Here is a 25,376-nt window from a genome sequence, read left to right as displayed (position 1 = left end):
CGTCTCGAGGCACAGCTGTCAGGATTTATGAGTCTCCATGGTACGCAATGCAGGCTGAGACTCTACCGATCCTGACAACAAGGCAGCAACGCTCGTTTTTGTGCGGCACGCTTTTCAGGACGTGCGCGAGGATGTGTGATGTGCACTTCTGGCCAACCGACACCACAGCTGCAGAACCATTCGGGTCTCTGAATGATCACCTATCAGGAAAACAGAACTGGACATTTTGTGCCGGTATATGTGCGGATGCAGCGGCTGCCGCGACTGGACAGCCTTCTGGTTTCACTACGCGGGTCAAAGAGGCTGCTTCTGAATGGGAGTTTACGCATAGCGTCACTCATAGAGAAACGCTGGCTAGCCAAAAAATGTCACCTGAACTCAGCAATGTTTTGCCGAACGGGATTAAAATTATCAGCTACAAGCCGGGCTTGGTGGCTCAGCCTGTAATCCCGCGCCTTTGGGAGGCTGAGGTGAGTGGATTGCCCGAGCCCGCGGGTTCGAGACCCGCCTGGGCAGCGAGACCTCATCTCTACAATAAATCAAAAAATCAGCCGGGCATGGTAGCGCACGCCTGTAATTCCGGCTACTTGGAAGGCTGAGGCGGAAGGATCGCCGGAGCCCAGCAGGTCGAGGCTGCGGTGGCCGGGAGTGGCCACTGCACTCCAGTCTGGGCGGCAGAGTGAGACTCCAACTAAAAAAAAAAAAATTATCAGCTACATTAAAGGACATGTCCTTAACTCACGTCTGTCTGTAGAGCTCTGTGAGGAGATGGACGCAGCACACACGTCTTCTCTCATACACAGAAGTGAGATGGCTTTCCAAAGGTAGGTGACTGGCCAGAGTGTTGGAATTCCGAGAGCTGCTCCAGATATTTCTTTTAGAAAAACAGTCATCACTGGCCACACATTTCAGTGACATAGAATGGGTCCAAAACTTGCTTGTGTGACATATTTAACCTTCTCCAGGAACTCTGTCTGTCACTGCGGGAGAGTACCGCAGCTGTGTTGGCAGATAAAGTGGCTACATTCAAAGCCAAATAGGAAATACGGAGATGGCAAGCGAACGTTGGGATTTTTGACACGTTTTAAACACCAGCAGAGATTCTGAAAGAGACTGAGCCAGGACCGTCTTTCTCCCAGCTGGTGCATGGTCGCCTGCGTCCGCTTTCAAAAGTTTGAACATCACTGCCCAGCTGCGGAAGACCCCCGGACTGGGAATGAGCCAGGTGAATCGACGTTGCCCATGCCAGAAGGGGATCAACTGCTTGAGATCGCAGATGACGGTGGCCTTTAAAGTAGACAATCTCAAATCTCCCTACGTTCTGGATTAAAGTCGAGGTGGGATATCCTGGGACTGTCGCAAAGGTACTGAAAAGGCTGTTTCCAGTTCCAACACCCTGTCTTTGTGAAACCGGGTTTTCTGTGGTGACAGCGACCCCATAAGAGATGACGGAGTAGACTGGACATAAGCAACACACTCCAGATGTCACCGTCTTCCGTCACCCCCAGATGGGACCGTCTAGTTATAGGAAAGCAAGCTCAGAGCTCCCACTGAACAAGAACTCGAACCAGGGTCAGACTAAACACAGAATTAGAAAAAAATGAGACACCAAATCCTAGAGGGGAACAAGAGTCTGACGTTGCTCAGTGGAGACCTGCGTAAGGCCGACTCCACCACCGTGCCAGGGTCTGGTGACTTGAGGCACGAGGGCTCATGTCTTTGTACTTCATGCCAACAGAAAACACTCACACAGCAGACAAACAGAAATACAGAGTTTCATATACACCTAAAGGTCAGCAGATCTGGGCTGCTCAAGTCCTTGGGACACAGCAAGTTCAGAGACAAGGATGGATTGTTTCTGGTTTCCAGACCCCCGTCCTTTCAGTTTTGAAAGTGTATTGAGTTGAGTTCTTCACCTCTCAGCACTACATTCCTGAAGAACACAGCCACACAGTGTGAGCCTAGGCAGAGACCCCTAATGTGACATTAGGCTTCTGACCACAAGGACAACCAGACCCCTGGGACCCCAAGGGCATTTTTGGCCGATACCTTGAGATAATCGGCTCACACGTGCACATTAACCATTCCAAAGCAGACCTCCTGAAAGACCAGAAGTACACTCATAGGCAGCATCAGCCTGGGAAACTGGAAATCGCATCAGGTAACTCCTCCACCAGGACACACACTTTCAAGAGGTAATGAATTCCTCAGCTGACAGTGCCCAGACTGTGCGTGGCCATCAGAAAAGACAAACTGAAATCCATTAAGCCCACTGTCACTTTCTGAGCCAGACGGGGCCTTCAGCAGCAGAAGGCACCCAATGCACTCTCAAAAGAAATGAGCCTTCGGCCAAGGTTGGCGGGTGCAGGAGTATGTGCTTAGAACTGCAGCCCTGGGCCAATGGTAATTCATACCAGGTCTTCGTTGTGAAAATAAAACACAAGCTCCCCCACAAGCCAAGAGTTCCGCTGGAAAATAAGAACCCCAAGCCGGCAAGGACACGGTGCTCGCCCTTCCTGGTCCTGGCCCACGTCCCGCTCCAAGGTGTGCTGAGCTGTGCCCACCGTGGTCCCAAGCAGGCAGACGGGCCTCCCACCCTGGTTGTCACAGCCTATGGCCTTGCAGCTGCCCAGAACAGACCAGGCCGCACCGCCTCCCGAGCGGGGGTTCTTCAGGTGGGGCCCAGCCAGCCCTGATCAGCCCACGCGATGGCAGTGGGAGAAGGCTCTGCCTCCTCCAGCCGCACTCTGGGCCTGCTTTTTTCCAGAATGTGAACCACCCAGAGGGCATGCGCTGGAAGCCAAGAGGGGAGGTTCCCACTGCATCTGTGGCTCCAGGACAGGCTCCGACAGGAGGGGAGGAAAGTGCTGAGTAAGTGGATGGGGGAGAAGCTGCGTGCCAGCCTTCTGCGCCCCCATAGCCCAGAAAGCCACACAGAATCTCCTCTGTGAAGAGTTTCACAAATGACAGAGCAGAACCGCGCCAGATGAAGGCGCCTCCGAGCAGAAGGCGGAGGCCCACATCCCCCGATGCTGTGTTTCTGTACAAACAGACACAGTGCACACAATGGACGCGCTCACACAAGAAGTCTGGAAGAGCACAAGCAGAGCATGGGCAGTGCACACCCAGTGCAGCCAGCCACACTTCGGGGAGCGGCTTTACCGGCGAGCTGCCTTACTCTCTCTGAGTGGGGAGAGACCGCAGGCAGCTGACGTCTTTTCCTGCTTCTCTTTCTCCCAAGTTTTCTCGACTATACACGCATCGCTTCAGCACTACACATATGTGAAACTGTTTAGCACCCAGATGCATCCATTGAATACCGAGTGGATGCCTGTGTAGCCCTCTGTGCATTCGAGTGTTTACACGAGTGTAATCTGTAAGACAGCTGAGGGAACCAGCATGGCTCTGTCACTCCACAGAGAAAACAGGCTCTGGCACGCTACGAAACTCAGCCCAAGTCAGAGCCAGTTACTGAAGGATCGAGGAACAAGCGCCAATCTCCTTGTCCGAACTCCATGAGCTCAGTTTTCTTTTTCTTGGCATCTGCTGTGTCTGCCCACTGCCACGCCACCCTGAGCACGCCCCATTTCATCTGAGCTTGGGAGCTAAGCAGGGTCGGGCTGGTTGGTACATGGGGGAATATCTGCTCCGTCTGTGGTCTCCGTCTGTGGCCACTTGCGGCGCAAACCCCACAGGACGATGCCTCGGGGAACAGAAACAGCAGGATTAGCACGTGAGATCGAAGCAAAAGGAAACACACACATCTTCCAACCACAGGCTTGGCCGAGGGAGGTGCGAGGCCTGGGGAGGCTGCAGTGAGGCCTGGGAGGACAGAGAGCCTGCTGGCCTGGACGCCCGTTTGCAAGCCCGGCTCTGTCCCACCCCACTCAGAAAGGAGAAGGCAACACGGCAAAGCGGAAGCAGGAGCGCGGGGAGAAGGGCACACGGCCCCAACCACGGCAGAGGCCAGGCAGCTCTGGAGAACGGGACGCAGACACGGCAGGGCCCAGACAGGCCTGAGAAAGAACCCGGCCCCGCTGGCCCGAAGCCCAGGACAGGCGCGAAAGGCGGCAGGAGAGACAGCCGGTACCTTCATTCCGGCGGCGGCAGCCGGGCCGCTGGGGTCCACAGCCTGGATGTGGCAGGGCTTACTCCCTCGCACCACAAAGCCCCAGCCCACCGCGTCGCCGACGATCTGCAGAGGAAAGCATCCGCGTGAGCGGCGTCCCTGGCGGCCGGCCTGCCAGGGGCCGGGCCGGGCCCACGTGTGCCATGACCGAGCATCCCTCTGGGTCTCGATCAGGGAGCGGAGCACACGGCTGTTCTCACGGAGGCGCTGCCCAGGATGCGGTTCAGCAGACGAGGCAGGCGGCCTCTCTTCAGGACGTGCCATGGCTGGGAGGCCCCGGAGACGCGGTCAAGTGTCCCTCCAGACATGGTTTCTCCGAGCTCGCTCTCTTTCCCTGGACCCATGTGAGACGTCACCAAGATCTAGAGTGACGACCAAGTCACTAAGGGCACGAAGACTCTTGGCTTTCTAAAAACCAATTTTCTCCACCAAGAAGAAAAAGTGAAAAGGCACCTAAATTTACAGTCCACAAGCGGGCTGTAATCAAAAGTTGTCCACTACCAGAGGGCGCCTTCTTGGCAGAAACTGTCGCTAAGACCTGCAGGGACACTCTGTCACAGGCCGACACACTTGACACAAATCCCGCCTAAACAAACAAGACAGTCGCTCTCGATAACGAACAGTGATGGCACCTCATGCAAAATCACAAAGATCTACTATCTCTTGAATGCTGGAGACTGAAGACACAGACGCAAATGGGAATTTTTTTTGGAGTGGAAAATTCTCAAAAGACTTTGAGGCCCATCCATGGTTTTAGGGTTTGCTGCTGCTGGCCTGTCCACCTCATTTCACCTTCAGTGCACACATCACCTTCTCCCAGACACAGATGTGCCATCGGTGTCCTTCTGCCAACTCCTCATACTCAGAACTGGGAGTGGTCCTTGCAGGAGTGTGCAGCGTGACCAAGTACGGACAGAAAGTCAAACGAGGAAGGAAAGAGAAGGGTGTCAGGAGGGCGTCGTCAGGCCGAGAGGGGGCCGAGAAGGGGATGGGGGCAGGAGGCGTCCACCGCTCACTCTGATTCCAGGGGACGGGAGGGGGTGGGCAACGTCCCCAGCTCACTCTGGTTCTGGGGAAGGGTCCAGCATCACAGCAGGAAGCTGAGGCCCCGTGAAGGGTGGGTGTTGCCCCCAGGCACGGACAGTGTCCACGCACCAAGCCTGGGGGGAACTGGCTACTCCGGCGTTCCTTCCCTCCCCGAGGCTCCCCAGCATCCCGAGTGATTTTCAGAGCTAACTGTCCTGCAGGAGGAATTCCAGTATCACCTGCTCTGACACATGCCTTGAACTCTGCAAACGCGTGAGAACACATGCACAGGGAAACCTCTTTCTTGAAAGGACACATCAGAGGAAAGTGAAATGCGGTACGATCATAAAGCACGTCCCGTCCGAACGCAGGCCGGTGCCTTCGGGTCCGGGAGCCTGCTGCGCAATTACGCCCAAGTCAGATCAGAAAGGCGCTCTCAATTCCGGCCGTCAGCGCCACCCTGACGGCCGACATGGCAGAGCAGCACGGGAGGAGGGCCATCGCCGCCTACCGTGAAGGTCTTCCTGGCATACGGGGCCCCGGGGGTCAGCAGCTCCTCTGCCGTGACGGGCCTCTTCAGCACTGCGGGACAGACACAGTGTCAGGCCCGGCGCCAACATGTGCTGCAGCTGCTGGGTCTGCAGGGGTGCCGCCCTGCCCGCCACCTCCTTCTGCCCCAGGGGCCTCCTCGGCCTCGGCCCACCCGGGGACCCCCTGGGCTGCACTCACCGGACTTGGGGTTGCAGAGCACGGGGGGGCTGCTGCCGAGCGGGGGGCTGCTGCTGAAGTAGCCACTGCCACTGCTGCTCACACTGCTCCTCCGCCCCACGGATGCGGCCTTGACCTCCTGGCTGGGGCTCACTGCGGGCGGGAGACGCCGTCAGAGGCACGCGGCCAGAGAGACACAGAGACATGCAGTCAGAGACATTCAGTCAGAGGGACAAGGTCAGAGAGACACGGTCTGACAGGCACAGAGACACGCACAGTCAGAGGCTTATGGTTGGAGACACGCAGTCAGAGAGACACAGTCAGAGATGCAGAGAGACACAGGCATGGTCAGAGACATGCAGTCAGAGAGACACGGTCAGACAGACACAGTCAGGAACACGGTCAGAGACATGAGGTCAGAGAGACACAGAGACCCAGGGTCAGAAAGATACGGTCAGATAGGCATGGTCAGAGACGTGGTTGGAGAGACATGGCAGGAGACACACGGTCACGTCAGGGGAGGAGGGTGGGCTCACCTCCCCAGCACGCGGCTCCTGGCTTCGAGACCCAGCAGGCCAGAAAAAGCACTCTGGCCGCGCGGTCAGAAAAGCAAGATCGGGAGTAGCAGCTCTGCCCCTCGCAGGGCAGCCTGGGCATTCTTGGCGGTTCCCCGAGCCTCGGGCTCCCTGACGGCAAGGCTGAACAACGCTGCCTCACAGGCCGCACGCAAGGAGTGGATGCGGCTGTGCACACGGAGCGACGCACTTCAAGATCTGCATGGCCTTGCTGAGCAGCCCTGCTGCAATGAGCTGAAGCGCAGGCCGCCCGCTGGAGGGGTCCACGGCGGCCAGAATGCCTTTCCACTCCGCACGAGACCACGCGCTCCCCTGGAGCCAAGGCGGAAGGGGCTGCAGACACAGCGCGCAGACCAGCATGGTGGTGGTGTGTCTGCAGTCCTAGCCCTCGGGAGGCTGAGGCAGGAGAACCGCTTCAACCCAGGAGCTCAAGACCAGCCCGGGCAGCATAGCAAGACCTCATCTCTACAAAAAATTCTGAAAATTAGCCGGGCATGGTGGTGTGCACCTGTAGCCCCAGTCACTCAGGAGGCTGGGGCAGAAGGACCACCTGAGCCCAGGAAGCCGAGGCTGCACTGAGTCGTGATCATGCCCCTGCACTCCAACGTGGGTGACGTGGAGTGACACCCTGTCTCTAAGAGATACAAAAAATATCAAACGGGAAGACAATCAGAAGACTGAAGCGGAAGGATCACCAGAGGCCAGCAGATCGACGCTGGGGAGGCCGTGAGTGTGCCACTGCGCTCTAGCCTGGACGACAGAATGAGACTACGACTCAAAAAAACAAAAGCTACGATAGCACAACTCAGAGCACATGCTGAGGCTGTGACATGAGGGCAGTGCCTTCCACGCTCTGACTGGCTTCTCCGTCAGCGCAGGTGGGCTCTCAACAGGGAAGCGGCTGATGGAATGAGCAACACAACAAAGCGCCCGCAGAGTCAGGTTCACAAGCACCGAAGCAGCGCCGGCATCGCTGGTGCTCCTGGCTGCTCCGTTCTCCTCTCCAGTATCGGGACGGGGGCCAGAACCAGGCAAACCCCAGCAGTGGCGGGTGGACAGCCACCTGGAGAGACACCATGGGGCCGCCTGGCCTAGACCCCCGGGGAGCCCCTGGGGGGCCCCAAGAGCCTCCAGGAACCTGGGCCCAGCTCCAGCCACCAGTCTTGCCCCCAAGGCTCTGTCTCACACTCTGCCACCTGTGTCTGGGGAACGGAGTGCTGGGGTGGGGAGGGTGGCCTGGCGGGGGTCGTGGGGAAGACGAAGCCGCGCGAGACCCAGCTCGGTCACCGCTCTGGCCTGGGGAGGCCCCTGACGCTGTACACCTTCTCTTAGGCATGGCAAGAACTAAGCGAGCCATCAGGGAGGAGGCCTGGCTTGTGCCGTGCACAGACTGCTCCAGGCGGGGCTGTCCAAGTGTTCTCGCCATCACCTCCACGAGGCAGGATGTGACAGGCTTGCTCTGGGCTGGTCCCACAGGGGCTTTCAGAGCTTAAGCCCACCCCTCTCTGGAGCGGGGGCTGCGTCTGCAGAGCTGCTGAAGACGCCCCGGAGCGCCCTCCATGGGCGACGCGTGCTTCGGTTCAGTCACGGGCAGTGGGGCTGCCCTCAGGGACGCCAGCCACCACATCCACAGGGAGGCCCACCCACCCTGGGCCATCTGGCTTCTGGCAGCGCCCGCCACGGTGCTTGGAGTGTCCTGTCTGCCGCTCACAGGCTCTGCTCGCCGCCGCTCCTGGTGCCGAGGGCCTCAGCCACCTCTCGCTGTCCCCACACCTCTGCCCACAGATGTCTTTTCATCACTCTCAGAGTGTCTCAGAGTAGACAGTTTTCCAAAGTGGTGCTGGACAGAACTGAATCAATGACACGCTGGAGTGGCTTGGAAATAAGGTATGAGTGAGAGCCCGCAAGGTCTGTTGTAGACCAGGACGTCGTTTACAGAGCAGAACCTGGGCCTCTAAGTGGCTGCCCAGGACAGCTGGGGGGCTTTTGTTCGTTTGGGGGTGTTCCTGCCTACTTCTGAATTATGGAAAATGAAACACGCTTGAGAACAAAACCGTACGAGGCGAGCCGCCAGGCGACCACCCGAGAAGACAAGCACATGCACCCGACGTGGGCCTACCCGACATAAAGCTGGCGGACTTGCGGCGGTCCTGGCTCTGCCGCCGCAGGCAGAAAGGGCTGTCGTGCGCCTCCTGGGAGGACGGGGACTTCTCGCTGAGCAGCTCCATCAGCCGCCGGCGGCGCCGGAAATTCATCCTGAACTGGTAGAGGAGGTTGCTGTCCACGAACGGGTGCTTGTTGGATACTGGCGGCAAGAAAGCAACGAGGCCGTCAGACTCCAGCCAGCGGGGCGAGTCCCGGGAAAGGGCTCTGTGCCACAGGCACCGCAGGGCTCATGGCCAGCCACACGCGGACGGGTTCCACCCACGGGTCAGGTCTCTTGACATTTGCTGGCAGGGCTTGGTGGCTCAGCCTGGCATCCCAGCACTTAGGGAGGCCAAGGTGAGTGGACTGCCTGAGCCTGCAGCTTCGAGACCAGCCTGGGCAACCTGGCAAGACCTCGTCTCTACAATGCATCAAAAACTGGCCGGGTGTGGTAGCGCGTGCCTGTGGTGCTGGCTCCCTGGAAGGCTGAGGCGGAAGGATCACTGGAGCCCAGCAGGTTGACGCTGGGGTGGCTGTGAGCGTGCCACCGCACTCCAGTCTGGGCACCAGAGTGAGACTCCAACTCATACAAAACAAAACAAAACATTTGCTGACCAGCTCTTCTGGGGATGGTCAAGGGACTGGAGCTGGAGGCGCAGCTAAGTGCAGGGTTACCTTCTGAGGTGATGGAACATTCTAAACTCACCTGTCTTGCTGATACATAACACTGTGAAGGTGCAAACCCCATGGGACAGCACACGTCAAACGGGTGAATCGTGTGGGGTGTGAAGCCACTCTTAGTAAAGCTGTTACAACCCACAGTGACAGAGCACAGGGAACTCCCTTCCCTCTCCAGGTCCCCTCCCTGGGGACCTCACACAAATGACCATAGGACAATATAAGTGGGGACACTGACGCTGGGACAGTCTGCAGGCCTATTCAGATCCACCAGCTCTGACACACCCATGTTGAGTGTGTGTGCACATGAGCACGTGTGTGTCCGCCTGCACACGTGCAGGGACTTGTGCAACTTCCTTGACAGCCGGGACACACACGGTTCCATCGTGAAGAGGAGGCCCACGCCATGGGACCCTCCACAGCCCCCTCCCCTGAGGCCCGACCGCCTGGCAACCGCTGACATGTGCAAGATGGGGGTCGTTCTGAGAACATCACGGAAATGAAAGCAAACACTGCCACGCAGTGAGTGAGGGTGACTCTTCTTGCCCAGCGTTGGATGAAACGATGGCAAAAACAGAGTTTACCAAAAAAACCCAACATCCTTTTTCTTGGCTGTGAAATTCAAAATTCTATACACCACTAGGACTGTCCTCATGCATCTTATGTATTATTACATGTGTACTCACCTTCCCTTTAGATAAGACAGAAGAGGCAGGAAGTCTCTCCCGCTTAAAAGCAAAGCTTTGCATTCTGGAACTGTTTTGGATGTAAAGAAGTGCTGCCAAGGCAGTGCAGGCAGCTTACTCATGCCCTTCACCTGGCACGCCTGACACGCGCACAGCCAAGCACACACGTCGAGACGAAGGCACTCACACTGCACGCTCCCGGGCCTGAGTCTCGCCTGCAGTGAAAGGAGCCATGTGGGCACAGGAAGAAGCTGTTTCGTGACGCCCACGCGCCCAGTCTGTCATGAGAGGCCCTTGTCCTTGTGGCTGGAGACACTGACGGTGTGTCCAAGACTACCTCCCTTCCTCCTCCCATAGACTCACCAGCAGCCTTCCATCAGGCAGTCACATGACCCAGTTCTGGCCCTAGAAATGCAGGCCGAGACCCAGGCAGACCACCCTGCCCAGGTGAAGAGGTAACTCTTGCTAGGTACCCATCAGGCAATCTTCACCTGCCCAGGTCCAGCCAGGAGCCCTAGAGTGACTGAGCAGAGTCTCACTCGATACCCAGCAGGCCATCTTCACCTGCCTGGTGCACCCAGGAAGGAGCCCTAGGGACACTAAGCAATCTCATGTGATACCCGTCAGGCCATCTTCATCTGCCCAGGTGCAGAAGGGGGCGGGGTCACTGGGACCGGCAGGGAGAGACGGATGGGGCCAGCAGGGGCCTCAGCCTGGATTCTAGCCGGGGTGAGGTGGGGGATGGGTGTCTTGCCTCAGAACAGGAGGAACCTACCGGCACGGCAACATTTTCTGCTGTTTGCGGCCCAGACGCATCCCGAGCTCAGGTCTGGAGGCCCGAGGTAAGGGCTAGGGAAGCAAGCAAGTGTACCCTGCTTATGGGATGCCCACACCACGTCAAAGACAGTGCCCTACTCAGAAGCACGGAGAGGTCAGAAAGAAGGACCCCCAGTCGGGGGTGTGTGTGATCACTGTGTCTGTGATCACTGTGACCCTCACCTCCCTACAGAACGGGTGTGTGCAGGCCCTGGTCTCGAGGTTCCATCTGTGGAAAAGCAACCAGAGTCCCTTATTCTTCTATCCAAAGCCAGGGACGCTAATAAACACATAGAAGCCAACAGCTCCTGGAAAGTCTTGGTGTGGCCAATACACCACCAAAAACGCTGCTCTTCTGCCTGCAAAACCCGGCAGGACCCCGAGGTAAGGACCAGGGTGAGAAAAGCACCCTGTACATGCTGGGTCATGTACCGGCCAAAAGAGAACTCCCCAGATCAGGGCCAATCCGAACAATGGCAGCCAGCTATCTGACTCATGGAAACATTTAAAAATCAAAGGTAAGAACAGAGTGGAAAGAAAAAGTAGAAACGGAAGCTGTAAACACGACAGATGCCTAAACACAAATCAAGCAAAAGAACTGGGTGTCCGTTCCGTCTGGTGGCCACACGTGGGCAGTTTTATGGGACACTGTTTAATCTTCAAGAGAACCCAAGAGCTCAGGCCAGCGGCCCCCAGGGCAGGAGGCAGCTGTGGTCTGGACCTTGGACTCGTTTCCAGCTCTGCCACTCACGGAGCTTTCTCGGGGTGACTTCCGACTCTCTTTGGGCTGCAGCTTCCTCACCAAAACCGGGGAGAGAAGGCAGGCACGACCGAAAAATCCTCACGCTGGGAATGCGGGACACCCGCTGTCACCAACACGGCTGGCCCCTCCGTTTGTTCAGGGGCCCGAACTGGCACACAGAACGCAGACTTGAGGAACCTCGGTCCCAGAGGAGCAAAGGTTGCCGTGACGAGGGCATGCTCCCCAGGTTCTGGTCCCGAAAGGCCTGTGGAGCTGTGTTCTCCAGACCGCAGCCCCCAGCCTGGAGCCCCGCATGAGGCGATCTCCAGACTTGGGAAAATTTGCATGAAAAAGCATAAAACAGCACATCAATTTTCTTCATAAAGACTGTATTTCAAGATGGGAATATTTTGAAGACAGGGAGTGAAAGTGTATTCCAAAGACTGATCTCTTCCCACTCTGTTTGCTACGGCTACTGGAAAGAATAAAGCCACCCGTGAGGACTGTGTCTGTGGCGCGGGCCCCATCTCCACAGCAGCGCTGGTCTGGTGGCCCCCAGGGACAGGTCAGCCACAGCAAGTCCACCCCTCGTGGGTGCGGCACCCTGAGCAGCCTCGGCCACGGGAGGGCACCATCCTGTACTCAGGACAGGCACGCAGGGGTGGTGCTTCCTCATACTCCTTGCCGTCACCCCTGTCCCCACGTCCTGGCAACCCCCAGGAGGCTGCACTCTCGCTCTCGGCAACGAGGAGGGGCCTAAGATGGAGGCTGCTGGGCACACCGGGAGTGGCTGAGACAAGATGTGAAGAACACGGACCTGCCTTGTGGCCTCCTCAGAGGAGAGGAGAGAGGGAGGGAGCTCTTCCTTGACCAAACGTCGCACTCGGAGGAGCAGGAGGGTGACGGTTGCTCTTTGGAAAAAGAGCTAGGAGATAGGCTTGAGGCTCTGACATTGTATGCTAATTTAAAATAGCATGCAAATGATTTTTTAAAACATTACTCTCCAAATTAAATCAAACATGGTTAAGAATGTTAATCAACACACATCTTTTTCCAGTTGCAATCAGGGTGTGTGTGTGCGTGTTTATGTGTGCATACATGTGTGTGTCTTTCTTAACTTTCAGCTTAATGGTTCCACAGTCCCAATGATAAGAGTTCACCAGAGGGGGCATACCTCATCAACAAGGGTGCCTGCATAATGAACTTTTGTACACTAACCCTGAATTGTACCCCACATCTTTAAAATAAAAGCATTTAAGAAAAAGAACAGGGTTCACCAGAGTCAGCCTCACTCCTGGTTGTGCTCTGTGACACTAAGACACCTGGGCGTGTTCATGCATTCCTGGCTGGAGCAGGGGGAACAGGGAACACGTGTGACAGAAAGAAGGAGTTTTCCAAAAGAACCGAGAACTAAACAGAGAAGACAGCCCAGACCCGCTGTCTGGGGTGGGGATCAGCTAGAGAAACTGAGGTGCAGCCAGGGGCTGAGAAGCAGAGCCAGAAGCTGCTGGGAAAGTTCTAGAGGAAGGCCCTGGGAGGTGGTGGTGTGGCAAGGGGGCGGCGCTGCGGGGACCACTGCGGCCACTGCATGTGCGAGCCCAGCCCCGGCAGGATTCCCGCCCGGAGCCCGTCCGGTTGGGGCGACTGACACGGGTGCGCAGCCAGGAGTGCCGGGCAGGGCAGAGCTGGAGAGCAGCCGGTGCGGGACGGAGGGTGGACGCAGTTCCCCGCCTAAGGGCAGGCTCTCAAGCTTGGCCCAGCTCCAGCCTTCAGATGCCAGGATGAGCACCGCAGCGCCTCTGACCGGAAGGGAAGGAGCTCATCAGAATCCCGCTTCCTGCACACTCAGGAGGCCTGACACGTGCTTCCAGTCAGCCGAGAGCCCTGCCTGCACGTCCCACCAAGACGACCCCTTGCGCTCAGCGGAGGACTTGAGCCACCGAGAGGCCACGTGGTGCTGGCTGTGAGGCTGGCTGTTTTGACCACCCCACTCAGGGGGAGCTGGTGCTGAGGACTGACTTCCCTGTTCTCTTGCCAAGCGCCTGTCCGGGCGCATAGAACCGCACACTGTGACAGCACCAGGGCGGGCGCCAGGTGCCAGGCAGGAAGGTCAGGAGCTCAAGCCTCAGAGCCAAACACGGGCTGTAGTGCGAGCATCCGTTTACACACGACAGAAAAAGCCACAGCAATGTTGAGGACAGCAGTTCTCACAGCTGCGACACATCCACGAGGGAAGAACCTCCGGCTGACGTGCCCAACATGCTTCTGGAGAGCGACCTGAGCAAGCAGCTGCCATTCCTTCCACACCTCCTGGGGGCTGGGCCAGGTGCAGCCACGGGTCTGTCTTCTATTCACCAAAACCAACCCTGCACTGTGTGTCCATCTTACCACTCGATCTCACCCAGGATCTTCTATCTGCACAACACATTCAGCGGAGCCTGTGGGTCCAACCAAATAAACAGCAAGACAGAGACAAGCACAAGGCAGCCTGGGGAAAGTGCCTGAACTACACAGTGAGAAGGTAGAAGATTGGATCAGATTATGGCCGCTGCTGAGACTGCACCTGAAATGTTCAATTCTAAAGCAGATTGAGGAAACGGCCTACCCACGTTTTTATTTTTTTCCACTGCAAGTTTAACTTTTGGGAGCAGGGAATGATTCCACATCCTCATCTGCAAAAACAGGACTAACAGTGCACAGTGCGCTGATCGCATACGCAGATTCAACAAGCTGATGCAACAGAGCGACCTGCCTGCGTGTGCCCACCCAGCACTCATTTCTGAAGCAGAAGGGTCGCCCGGGGCCAGGATGTCAAGGCCGCAATGAGCTGTGACTGTGCCACTGCACCCCAGTGTGGGCGACAGAGTGAGACCTTGACTCAAAAAAGAAGGCGAAGATGATGCCACTGCCTATCTCGGCGCAGTGGGCTGAGGGCTAAGCCCAAAGGCACGAGGAGGGCTCGTGCGCGTTAGCCTGTTCACAGCCAGTCAGGTTGTGGGCGGCAGCCGGTGACTGAGGCTCACAAGAGGCAGACTCAACGTTCAAAGGCTTTCCAACTGCAAGCATTCATTCTCCAGTGACCCTGTGCAGGGAAGAGCCGCCAGGTCATCCTTCACAGAAGGGCCAGCTTGCGGGGCGACCCGTGTTGGCATCTGGGAGCCGGGCTTGCACAGGTTCCCGAGTCACTGGCCGAGGAGGCGGAGCTGTTTGCTGAGCCGTGCTGATGGGGCTGCCTAGGCCGCTGGCACACATGTGCACACACCTGACAGTGGGGAACGCTTACTCTCCCACGGGAGTCTGGAAGGCTCCAGAGTGGCCAGCTGGGTGGGCACAGGGCCCACAGGAGCAGCCCCCAAGAAAACCCTTGGGCTCAGAAACAACACCCCAAAACCGAGGACAGAGCTTCAAGGTCTCCCTGGCCTCCCCGCTCCTGCCTCTCTGTCCTCTGTTGCCGCCAAAGCAGGGCGGGAGGTTTTTCTTTGAAATTCCGTAGCTGGCTGAAGTCCACACCTGCTGAAAAACAAGATCTCCGGCCCCGGCCCTGAGCTTCCATTAGCTGAACTTCGACGGCAGGGAGGAAGACTGCCACCTGTCCCCACGCCTGGGCACTTGTCACAAGCCACCGCCTGCCTGTGGGCCCAAGAAACCTCGCCCCAGGCCACCGTGTGTCCTTCCCGCCACGGACCTGCCTCACACTCGTTCGCAGCCCTCTGCCGTCATCACCCACGCCTCTGACCCCCCCTCCCCCGGAAGAAGGGCTTCTCAGCTCCTGCTCCCCCTGGGGATGTTGAGTGAGCACGGCGGCTCTCCCCAGACGCGGCCCTGTACAGACGTGCCCCTCTGTCCCCAGACCCACAGATGCGCATGCCTTTCCTCGCTTGCTCGCCCATACATGCACGTTGCTCCCCGTGTACACGCCACAGACGTGTATGCCTTTCCTCGCATGCTCGCCCAGACATGCACGTTGCTCCCCGTGTACACGCCACAGATGTGTATGCCTTTCCTCGCATGCTCGCCCACAGACGCGTACGCCTTTCCCATGTGCAGGCTAACAGACGTGGACACCTTTCCCCATGTACACGCCCACAGATGTACGCACCTTTCCCTGCATCCAGGCGCACACACGTGCACGCCCTTCCTCCAATCCATCTGCCTGTTGTGAGCTGAGTTTTCAGAGGACCGTGAGAGGCCCAGGGCAGATTCCCCCTGGCCCCAGCAAGGGCACCCCTGGGGAGACACCGCACATGGCTGCACTTCACAGCGGCAGCGCGCAGCATGCTGCCTTCTGGAGGAAGGACCCGGGTGGCTGTGTCTGGACATCCACATACTGTCTGCCTGAGGCCCGTTTCTCCCATGACCCGCTACTGCATCTCCTGCCAACACCATGAGTCTTGGCCATGAGTCCAACCACGCGCAGGCCGAGTCGTCCAGTGCAGCCCCAAGCGCAGAATGCCCGCGTGTCTCCAGGAACAAACATTCTCGAAGGCGCGCAGTGACTCTCACTTAATAAATCCAAAGTCTGAGAAATGGAAAGGTTAAGGAATGCAGACATGGCCACTCAGAGGGTGCAGAAGTTGAGACTGGAATCCAGCCTGTCCTGTCCCTCCACAGACCTAGCTCACACCACTGCTCTGGCACACACACCAGGGAAGATACACCCACAGACACACCTGCACACACACACCCGGGCAGCACACACATCTATCTGCACACACCAGGGAAGATAAACTCACACAGACACAACTGCACACACCCACATGCAAATACCCAGGTGGACGGACACTTGAGCACACACACCCAGACAAGCCCCTCCCAAAACACCTGGCAGACACACTGGGCACACACACCTGAGCAGATGACCTCCTCCCCACACATCTGCACTCCCCCACATACCCGGGCAGACACCACCCCCCACACACACACCTGGGTGCACACACCCATGTGCACGCACACACACATACACACACCCCTCCACAGACACCCTCCAGAGGCGGGACACAAACCTCAGCTTTCCCCTCTAAAACCGTAACAATAAGGCCAAGGCCATAGGATTGCTGGGAGGACTTGAGATCACACATGCAAGATATAAATCATACATGTGAAGCACATATGTGTAAAATACACAATATATTAAAGCATATGAAGTATTTAGCCAAGTGCCTGGCACACAGCGAACATCAATAAATTCAAAAGCGAAAGATGTACGTGTGAGGGAAGCTCACACACATTTGTACAGATACGCACACACATGCATGCGCACATTCCCAGCACGTCCTGCAAGCCCACCTTGACGCAAGCACACCGTGCAGTTGCTATTCATGAGTGCAGCCAGTGAGGGCGTCACGCTGGGCGAGTTTACGAGGGAGCCACCCGTACCAGAAACCTTCTGCTCATAGCCTTAAGCTGCCTTGGGCACTGTTTAACCCAGGAAGTTAACCACCAGTCAGACAGCTCAGAGCCTTGCTTGCAACACGAGCATTCTCAGCAGCACTGGCACAAACAGGCACGGCACCAGGGTGTCTCGACTCCACATGAGAGCCTGTGGCCTAGAGACGGACCGCTGTGCTGGGAAGCTGGCTCCACACAGAGCGCGCATGTCCTCCCAGAAACCACAGCAGCTTCTGTGCCCAGGACGGTCATCAGCACTGCCTCTGCTTCATCCTCCCATGGAGCCGTTCAGGCATTTGTGTCCACCATGTTGCAAATCACACTGTGGCAAACTGCACACGAGAGTGCAGTTTCTCGTTCCCAGAGGTCACATGGAAGCTGTTCACGGCCTGTCCTCCACCCCCTCTCTAAAGCCAAGGCGGACAGCATGAGCCAGCAGACCCCAGTGAAGAGGCTGACTTTCTCCTAGAAGGTGGTGTCACTGACTCCTTCTGTGTGCAGCAAAGGTGACAGACCCAACTCTAAACCAGTCACATCGCGTTTCCTGGGAAATCCTGTCATTCACCCACCTCCAATTTCACTCTTACATAGCAATGCCCAGCTGGACATTCTCCCCTGAAAGAACTCAGACAAATGACTTAATTCTGGTGCCTTCACTTCCAGATCTGTAAAATAAAGGTGACGTTACCCACCCTATTGCACTGGACATGTGAACATTTGTTAAGAGGGTAGATCTCATATCAAGTGTTCTTACCACAATAAAATAACTCTTAAAAAAGAAGAAAACCTACCTCATAGGGCTTAAGCGTTTAAGTAAGTGAATAAGGGCAAAATGATTAGAAGTGTCCAGCACACAGTGTGGAGTCAACACATAAGTGAAATCGACGGCCCGTGTTCTCCTGTTCTCCATTTGCTTCTGGGACCATCTCAGGGTCCCAAAAAGATGACCCAAGATCAGGACGGCACCGGCTCTGTGCTGTCCCGCCCAGCCGCCCCTCCTGGTGGACTGAAACCAGCACTAAGGTGTCAGGGCACTGGCACCTGGTACAGGAAGAACCCCTTGGGAGACACCACGTGCCATGCCAACCAGCACCTCCGGAACAGAGGCTGTCACGATATCTGACCCCAACACACAGGGACAAAGGCTTTTCGGGTCCCAACCCAACACACACCTGAATGTGCCCCTGGGCTTCCACGGTGTCTGTGTGACTGAAATGCATGTTTTGCAGAAAGATGCTTATTCCTGCTACATAAATACCTTCTGTCTTTTCTATTCTAGTTGGATTTGACCCAGTGTATCTCACACTGGAACGTGCAGTCAAGTCATGCGGGATCAGGTTCAGTGGGATGTGGGAGGGGACAGGGATTCTGCATTTCTGCCAGGCTCCCAAGTGGCACCACAGGTCCACGGGTCACACTTGGAGTAGTGAGAGTCTCATCAGCTTAAAGTTTTATTTGTAAATGCTGGAGTGGTTCTCTGTTTCCTGACCCACTGAAGGCTGCACTCTGCAGTGTGTGGAAACTGCTCCAGATACCGTCACCTTAAGTTCCTTTCATCTCTATAATGCCACTGTTATCTTTATTTTTTTGAGTTGGAGTCTCACTCCGTCGCCAGGCTCGAGTGCAGTGGCACGCTCACGGGCACCCCAGTGTTGACCTGCTGGACTCAGGCGATCCTTCCTCCTTAGCCTTCCAAGCAGCCATAACTACAGGTGTGTGCAACCACGCCCACATTATTTTCTGATTTTATGGTGGAGATGAGGTTTCCCCAAGTCGCCCAGGCTGTTCTCTAACCCGTGGGTCACCCATGGGCTCAGGCAATCCCCTCACCTCGGCCTCCCAAAGTGCTGGGATTATAGGCTTGAGCCACAACGCCCAGCCAGCACCACTGTTATCTTCTTAACCTTGAGACACAAATCCTAGGCCTGAGTGGGAGTGAGGTTAGAGAAGGGTTTTTGCAGCATGACTGACTCAAGGATCACCCTGCTCCCCGTTTTTTTTCCTTCAATTTTAGGGTCTCACTCTCATTCAGACTGGGATGGAACAGTACAATCACAGCTACTGCAGCCTCCAGCTCCTGGGCTACGGCAATCCTCCCACCTCAGCTTCCTGAGTAGCTGGGATTACAGGCGCACACCACCACGTCCAGGCACCTTCTGTTTGTTGTAAAGGTGAGGTCTCGCCACAGTGCCCAGGCTGGACTCGAACTCCTAGGCTCAAACGATCCTCCCACCTCAGCCTTCCAAAGCACCAGAGCTGCAGGCGTGAGCCGCCCCGCCTGGCCTGACCGCCCTTCCTGCAGACTCTCAGCCGAAACGCCCCAGGTCCCAGCCCTTCGCTCAGGCTCCCCGGCACCCCTTGCAGCGCACGGGTCAGCCGGACCGAGCGTGCCGGAGCGGCCACCGGGTAAGGGCGCTGCATACCCCCGCACTCTCCAACCAGCCTGCGGGGTCATCCCCACTCCACAGGCAAGAGGGGGGAGGCAGCGAGCAGGCGGAGCTGGGACTCGTGCAGGCGACGGCCGGCGCCGTTCACCGCGGCCCCCGGCCCCGCCAAGGCCTCATGAGCAGCACCTGCCAGGCCCGCCAGCCAAGCCGCTCCCCCCTCGCGATCCAGACGGAGGAAGCAGATGCTACGGCTGGCTTACACCAGCAGGTCCGAAGAGACGCTCGGCAGCACAGAATGACAACGCTCCCCCCCAGCAACCGCAGGGACGGTTCCGGGGCCTCCCTCAGATGCCCCATCCGAGGACGCCCAGGCCCCTGATCTAAAGCGGCTCAGCTGTGTGGACGGCGGCGCTCAGCACACCACTCCCAACACAAGCGCCCCAGAAGCAAAGCTCCCCCAACCTTGTCCTGCCCCACCTCTCCGTCCCTCTCTCCCTCCAGGCAGAGAAGCCAGAATCCCTCTTCCCTTAGGCGGGTCACAGAAGCCAGAAGCCCTCTCCCCAGAGCAGCCGTTCCTGTGTAAAAACGGGTCAGAAAAGAGTGACCTGCCCGGCCTTGTCGGACCGGGAGTCCCGAGACCCGACGCAGAGCGGGCTTGCTAGGCCAGAAGGCAGGCCGGCGGCTCGGAGGGGCCAGGAGGAATCTAGACAGTCAGGCCCCGCTGGAATTCCCTCGGCCTGTCGCATTAGATTCCACCCTGCCTGTCCAGACTTGGCTGAATCTGAGGGCGACAGTACAGTTTCCGCTGCATCTGGGGGTCGTGGTGCTGATGGCTCCTGGGCACCTGAGGGAGCGCGTGTGCCTTCCTGCTGCCCCGCGCCCGCGGCTCTCAGCAGCTCTTCGGAGGGTGGAGGGGAGCGTCCCCTCGGCCCTGACACGTGTAGCCTGAGCAATCCTGCCGCATGCGTCTAATCACCTCTGGCTGTCTACAACATCCCATACGGCGTATGCTGTACTGTTTCGGGAACAAGGACAAGAAAAACGCCTGGCGTTTCGTAGTTGGCTGAATGCACGCAGGTGGGCCCCACATTTGTGGACTGCACAGAGGCAGAACTCACTGATGGGGAACCCACGGGGGAGCAGCCCACGGATGGGGAACCCACGAAGGCAGACCCCACAGAGGAACCACCCACGGATGCGAACCCAGTGGAGGTGGATCCCGCGGCTGCTGTTTAGTGCTGACCCCGTAAGTTAGGCTGCATCGCTGTGACTCAGCCCCAGAGGAAGGTGAAATTTCCACGAAGGCCCTCAGGACAGACTCTCGGGCGGTGGCAGCACAATAGTGCAAAAGCAGCCACTCTCCTGCTCCACTGACCTGGGGGAGGCAGCCACCTCCCTGGCTGAGACCTGGGCACCTGACGGCCTCAGCCTGAGGGTTCGGAGCCGTGATGTGGTCACTCCCAGGGGAGCCCGGAGGCCCCGCCGGCACCTCAGGAGCCCCTGCAGCCTGTGGCCATCCCGCAAAACAACATGCCCGCTGGGCAGGCGCTCCTTGGGGCGGGGAGGCGGGGCCCCAGTCACCGAGGGCCCGGAGAGAAGGGGCGGCAGGCTCGAGACTGGTGGCGGCCCGTGAGTGCCGGGGGCTGGCCACTCACCGTGCTGGATGATGCTGTGCTCCACCAGACGCCGGCACAGCTGCTCTGCCTCTTGCCGCGTGGTGGCCTCGCCTTCCTGCACCAGCCAGTCCAGGAACGCGGAGGCCATGAAGGTGCGCTCGTAGCGCACGCCCTCCTCCTCCCGGGCCTGCAGGAGTGTGCTGTCGGGGCTCATCAGCCTGCGGGGAGAGGGGGACCGTGAGGCCTGCTGGGGGGGTCGCCGGCGGGGCCTTCACCACGTGGGGTGGCAGTGCAACCGAAGACCGTTGCACAAGGCCTAGTTTCTTCTGCTCTGGAAGGAGCACGAGTGGACGAGCAGCCCCGATGTGTAGAGGAGCGGCCTGTAGGACCAGGGATCCAGGTGTGCGACCACCAGCCCCCTCTTGGGCCAGCCAGTGTGTCTTTCCCGAAGGCTCCCCTGTTTCCCAGTCTGAGCCACAAGCACGCCGCTGTGGGCCATTTCAGTCCCTGGTGAGCTGAGTCAAGAGATGGACCACAGGAGGCAGCAGGCGGGAGCTGGGGCCCTGGGGCCCTGGCCACAGGACGAGCGCCCTTGCAGGAGACGCGGCAGGGTCTGTCCCCTCTGCCCTTGCCGCAACGGACATGGCACACCCACGGTTGTCCTCACTCGGGCAGGCTTCCTACACATGGGTCAGCTGGCACCTTGGTCCTGAACTCATGTGCAAGTGACGGCTGTTCCCACCACCGATCTGCCATGTTTCCCTTACAGCAGCTATGCTCAGCACGCCAGAGGCGCGGGCCACTCCCTCATGACTCCCATCGGCACAGCTGGCCTCTACACCTCCGGCCGCCCCCACCTCAGGCCCCGCCCTCACACCTTGGGCCCTGTCCCCGCCCCAGCCCAGCCCCACAGGCCCACATGTGCCTCCCTGCCTCCACACACGAGGCGAAGTCACACATGCCCTCACCTCGGCGATGTTGGAGCCCAGCACAACACGCAGCGGCAGCCAGCCCTCCAGGCCTTCCTCTCAGCTCTCGTGGGCTAGAATCCCTGGAATTTGGTCCCAGCCCTCTTCCCACCCCAGGGTCCTGGGCCAGATTTCCTCCCCATGGCTGGCAGCCACCACAGTCCCAAGAACAGCGAGCCCGGCCTTGAACTCCTGGGCTCAATGATCCTCCTGCCGCGGCCGCCCAACGTGCTGGCGTTACAGGCATGAGCCACCGCATCTGACAACATCAGGCAGCGTCTAAGGCCAGGCTTTCGGAGGCCTGGCAGCTTCTACCTTTGCCCTTGGAAAACCCTCCTGAGACCACCACAAAGGACGGGCTGGGATCCTGGAAGCAGTGAGGCCACAGGGAGAGGGACCAAGACGCCCAGGCGGCAGCAGACAGCAGCCCGCAGACGCAACAAGGCCCGCCTCCCTCCAGCCACCGCACAACAAACCTGGGTGAGACCCAGAGGGCAGCCCATGGAATCAGAAGCAGCTGTTCTAGACTCGGCTTTCAGGCAATTCATTTTGTGGAACACCTGGGACACTCCTATCAACGAACAGTGGCAAAAAGCGCATGAAGCCCCATCCAGGGACCCATCAGCAGCTCAGAAGGTGCAGAAGGCAGGGAGGCTGACCTTGGCGGGTCCTGGAGACGCACTGCACACAGGGAGCACACAGGGCTCCACTGCGGGAGCCTCACCCTGACGGCCACTGAGGAGAGAAGCGAGAGGATGGTGTGTACACCCAGTGAGGCAGTCCTTCTGATCCGCAGACACGGTATCTTGGGGGCAAAACAGAGGAAACTCAGCCTCTTCAGCTTTCCGGGGCTAGGCATGACTTCTTTCAAGAAACCTTGGCCCCAACACATTCGCACCTTGTACCACTTCCAAAGCCCCTCGCAGGCCTGGGGACCACCGCTCTCGTGGCCACAAGCTTCGCGAGACCAGAGTCCTCGTCTGTGTGGCCCACAGGTATTGCTTAGTATAACGGATTTTCAAAAAGTATTTGCTGAAGGAGCACATGCAACGCATGTGTGTGTGATCCCTGCTATAACATCACTATCCAAGTGCATACTGAAAATACACACTCTGGGCCTTTGAGAGGCCCAGGAGGAAGATCGCTTGAGGCCAGGAGTTCAAGATCACCCTGGACAACACAGGGAGATTCTCTCTCTACAAAGAACTTAAAAATAGCTAGGCGTGGTATAACCCCAGCCATTCAGGAGGCTGAGGCGGAAGGACGGCTTGAGCCCAGGAGTTGGAGGCTGCAGTGAGCTACGATGGGACCACTGCACTCTAGCCTGGATGACAGAGTGAGACCCTGTCTCTTTCTAAAAAAAATAAAAAATGAAGAAAGAAAAAAAATCAAACCCATCTTTTCGTCAAACTGAATTAGGATTCTGTAAGTATTTCGACAGATAAGGATAACATACAGATAACGACTACACTTCACTTTGTAACCAGAAGGTGGTAAGATGCTCTGTACCATCTTGCCTTTTACAGAACAAATTCATTTCCACCAAAATCTCAATCTGGGAGCCACAGCAGGAGTCCACACAATGTACAAGCCACCCAGCGTAACCAGCACTTGCCCTGCGGGCACCCCGTTCTGAGTGTGCATGTGAGCTGTGCCCTGCCTGGCCCCACATCGGAGCTGCCTGGCCCCACATCGGAGTCAGACATCCCCAGCACATTTTAGCCCGGGGGAAGGCAGTGTGACAACGGAAGGAACTGCATGTAGGGGCAGGGCAGGAACAGAAAGAAGGCGATAGTGATCTCTCTGGACGCTGACGAAAATTCAAAGCACTGAGAAGGCCCCACCCAACGTGGGAACCAATGTGACCAGTATCCAGGAGCAACGCCAAGGAGGGAGACTGTTAGGTCACAATCCCAGCGGGCCTCTCGAATGCTCGGTCAGACCCACTGGGAGTGTAAGTATCTGGTGTGCGATCCGGTGCCATGTGAAAGATGCAAAGAATTGCACAGAAGTTAGATTGGAAAATACAGTTTATTTTAAAAAGTAAATCACAGAGAGACAGAGACAGAGAGAGAGAGAGACAGAGAGAGAGGAGATTCACCTCCCCAAGTGCCCAAAGTCGGAGAGGGAGCCAAGGCTAAGAAACATGGCGACCGTGGCTCAAGGAACCACATGGTCAGAACATGGCTTAGCACAGCAATGGTTGTTAGTTGCTCGAAGTCGAATTTTTTTTGAACTATCCCTTTGATGGGGGCAGTTAAAGTGATTGGGCAGTGGTCTGCTCCATGTCGTCACAGAGAGCAGGTATGCACAGGTACTGCCATCAGGTGATGGACAGCAGGCAGGTGGTTGGGTCAGTCACATGACAGTTGCCATGGTGATGGGGCGTCTGTGTCATGAAGGTCTTGAAAAGTTGATTAACTTGTTTGCAGAACAAGCTGGGGAGGGGGTCGTAAAGCAATGATCAACAGCTGCTCTGAGAAACTGGTTCTGTCTTGGCTAGTGCTTAGAGGGTAAAGACAAGTGAATTTTTTTTTTTTTTGAGTTGGAGTCTCACTCTGTCGCCCAGACTGGAGTGCAGCGGCTGCTCCCGGCCACCGCAGCCTTGACCTGCTGGGCTCTGGCAATCCTTCTGCCTCGGCCTTCCACACAGCTGGAACTACAGGCGTGCGCTACCATGCCTGGCTAATTTTTTTATTTTATTGTAGAGGTGAGGTCTTACCTGCCCAGGCGGGTCTCGAACCCACGGGCTCAGGCAATCCACTCACCTCAGCCTCCCAAAGGCGCGGGATTACAGGCTGAGCCACTGAGCCCGGCTGAAGAGTGAACTTCTAAAGAAACACCACAGATCTGGGCAATGCCAAAATGGCTGCTCGTTGAGTATACTGACTCCATGCTATGTCCTTTCAAGGGATGAGTTATTTAAACAGCAAAACCATAAAACTTTAGATCTATGACACCAATTACCTGGCTTTAACAATTTAATATTTCACCTAAACATTAAAAGGGTTGCATCTGGGGGTACTTTTTGAATGCGTTTTCTTCTCATTTTAGCTGGGTTTTCTATTACTCAAATTCTACCCCAAGAGAATGTACTACACTTGTTAACTGGGAAAAAATGCCATCAATCAGGAAGTTAAATTAAGCTTAAGTTTATGTTTAACCAGATGCCTGGCTCCTGACAAAATGCTTACATCAATACCCAATATAGGACCGGGCCTGGTGGCTCACGCCTGTAACCCCAGTATATAAAATATACCCAATATAATAATACCAATTTTAAAAATATTTAAATAAATATGCTGATAGCATGAAGTCAATATACCCAATGATCAGTCTTTTTTTGTTTGTTTTTTTTTTTGAATTGGAGTCTCACTCTGCCGCCCAGACTGGAGTGCAGTGGCCGCTCCCGGCCACCGCAGCCTCGACCTGCTGGGCTCCGGCGATCCTTCCGCCTCGGTCTTCCAAGTAGCCGGAACTACAGGTGCGCGCTACCACGCCCGGCTAATTTT

The 25,376-nt window shown here is 57.0% G+C and overlaps 1 protein-coding gene across 1 annotated transcript in view; it reads right to left on the bottom strand.

Annotated features, from left to right (window-relative positions):
* Positions 1-4,090: 4,090 nt before the first annotated feature.
* Positions 4,091-25,376, bottom strand: part of DEPTOR (DEP domain containing MTOR interacting protein) — a gene marked incomplete at both ends in the record, with an annotated part of 29,520 nt that continues 8,234 nt past the window's right edge. Inside the window, 5 exons of the mRNA XM_021712115.1 lie at positions 4,091-4,195; positions 5,667-5,737; positions 5,885-6,016; positions 8,558-8,743; positions 20,936-21,114. Of these exons, the coding sequence (XP_021567790.1) occupies positions 4,091-4,195; positions 5,667-5,737; positions 5,885-6,016; positions 8,558-8,743; positions 20,936-21,114 (673 nt within the window). The remainder of the gene's footprint in view (positions 4,196-5,666; positions 5,738-5,884; positions 6,017-8,557; positions 8,744-20,935; positions 21,115-25,376) is intronic.

The sequence above is a fragment of the Carlito syrichta genome, unplaced genomic scaffold, assembly GCF_000164805.1.
Source record: "Carlito syrichta isolate Samal-C Ts95f unplaced genomic scaffold, Tarsius_syrichta-2.0.1 Scaffold303090, whole genome shotgun sequence".
In the NCBI taxonomy this organism is placed as follows: Eukaryota; Metazoa; Chordata; class Mammalia; order Primates; family Tarsiidae; genus Carlito; species Carlito syrichta.
The sequence above is the reverse complement of the archived record's forward strand: the minus strand, read 5'-3'. Positions and strand labels throughout refer to the sequence as shown.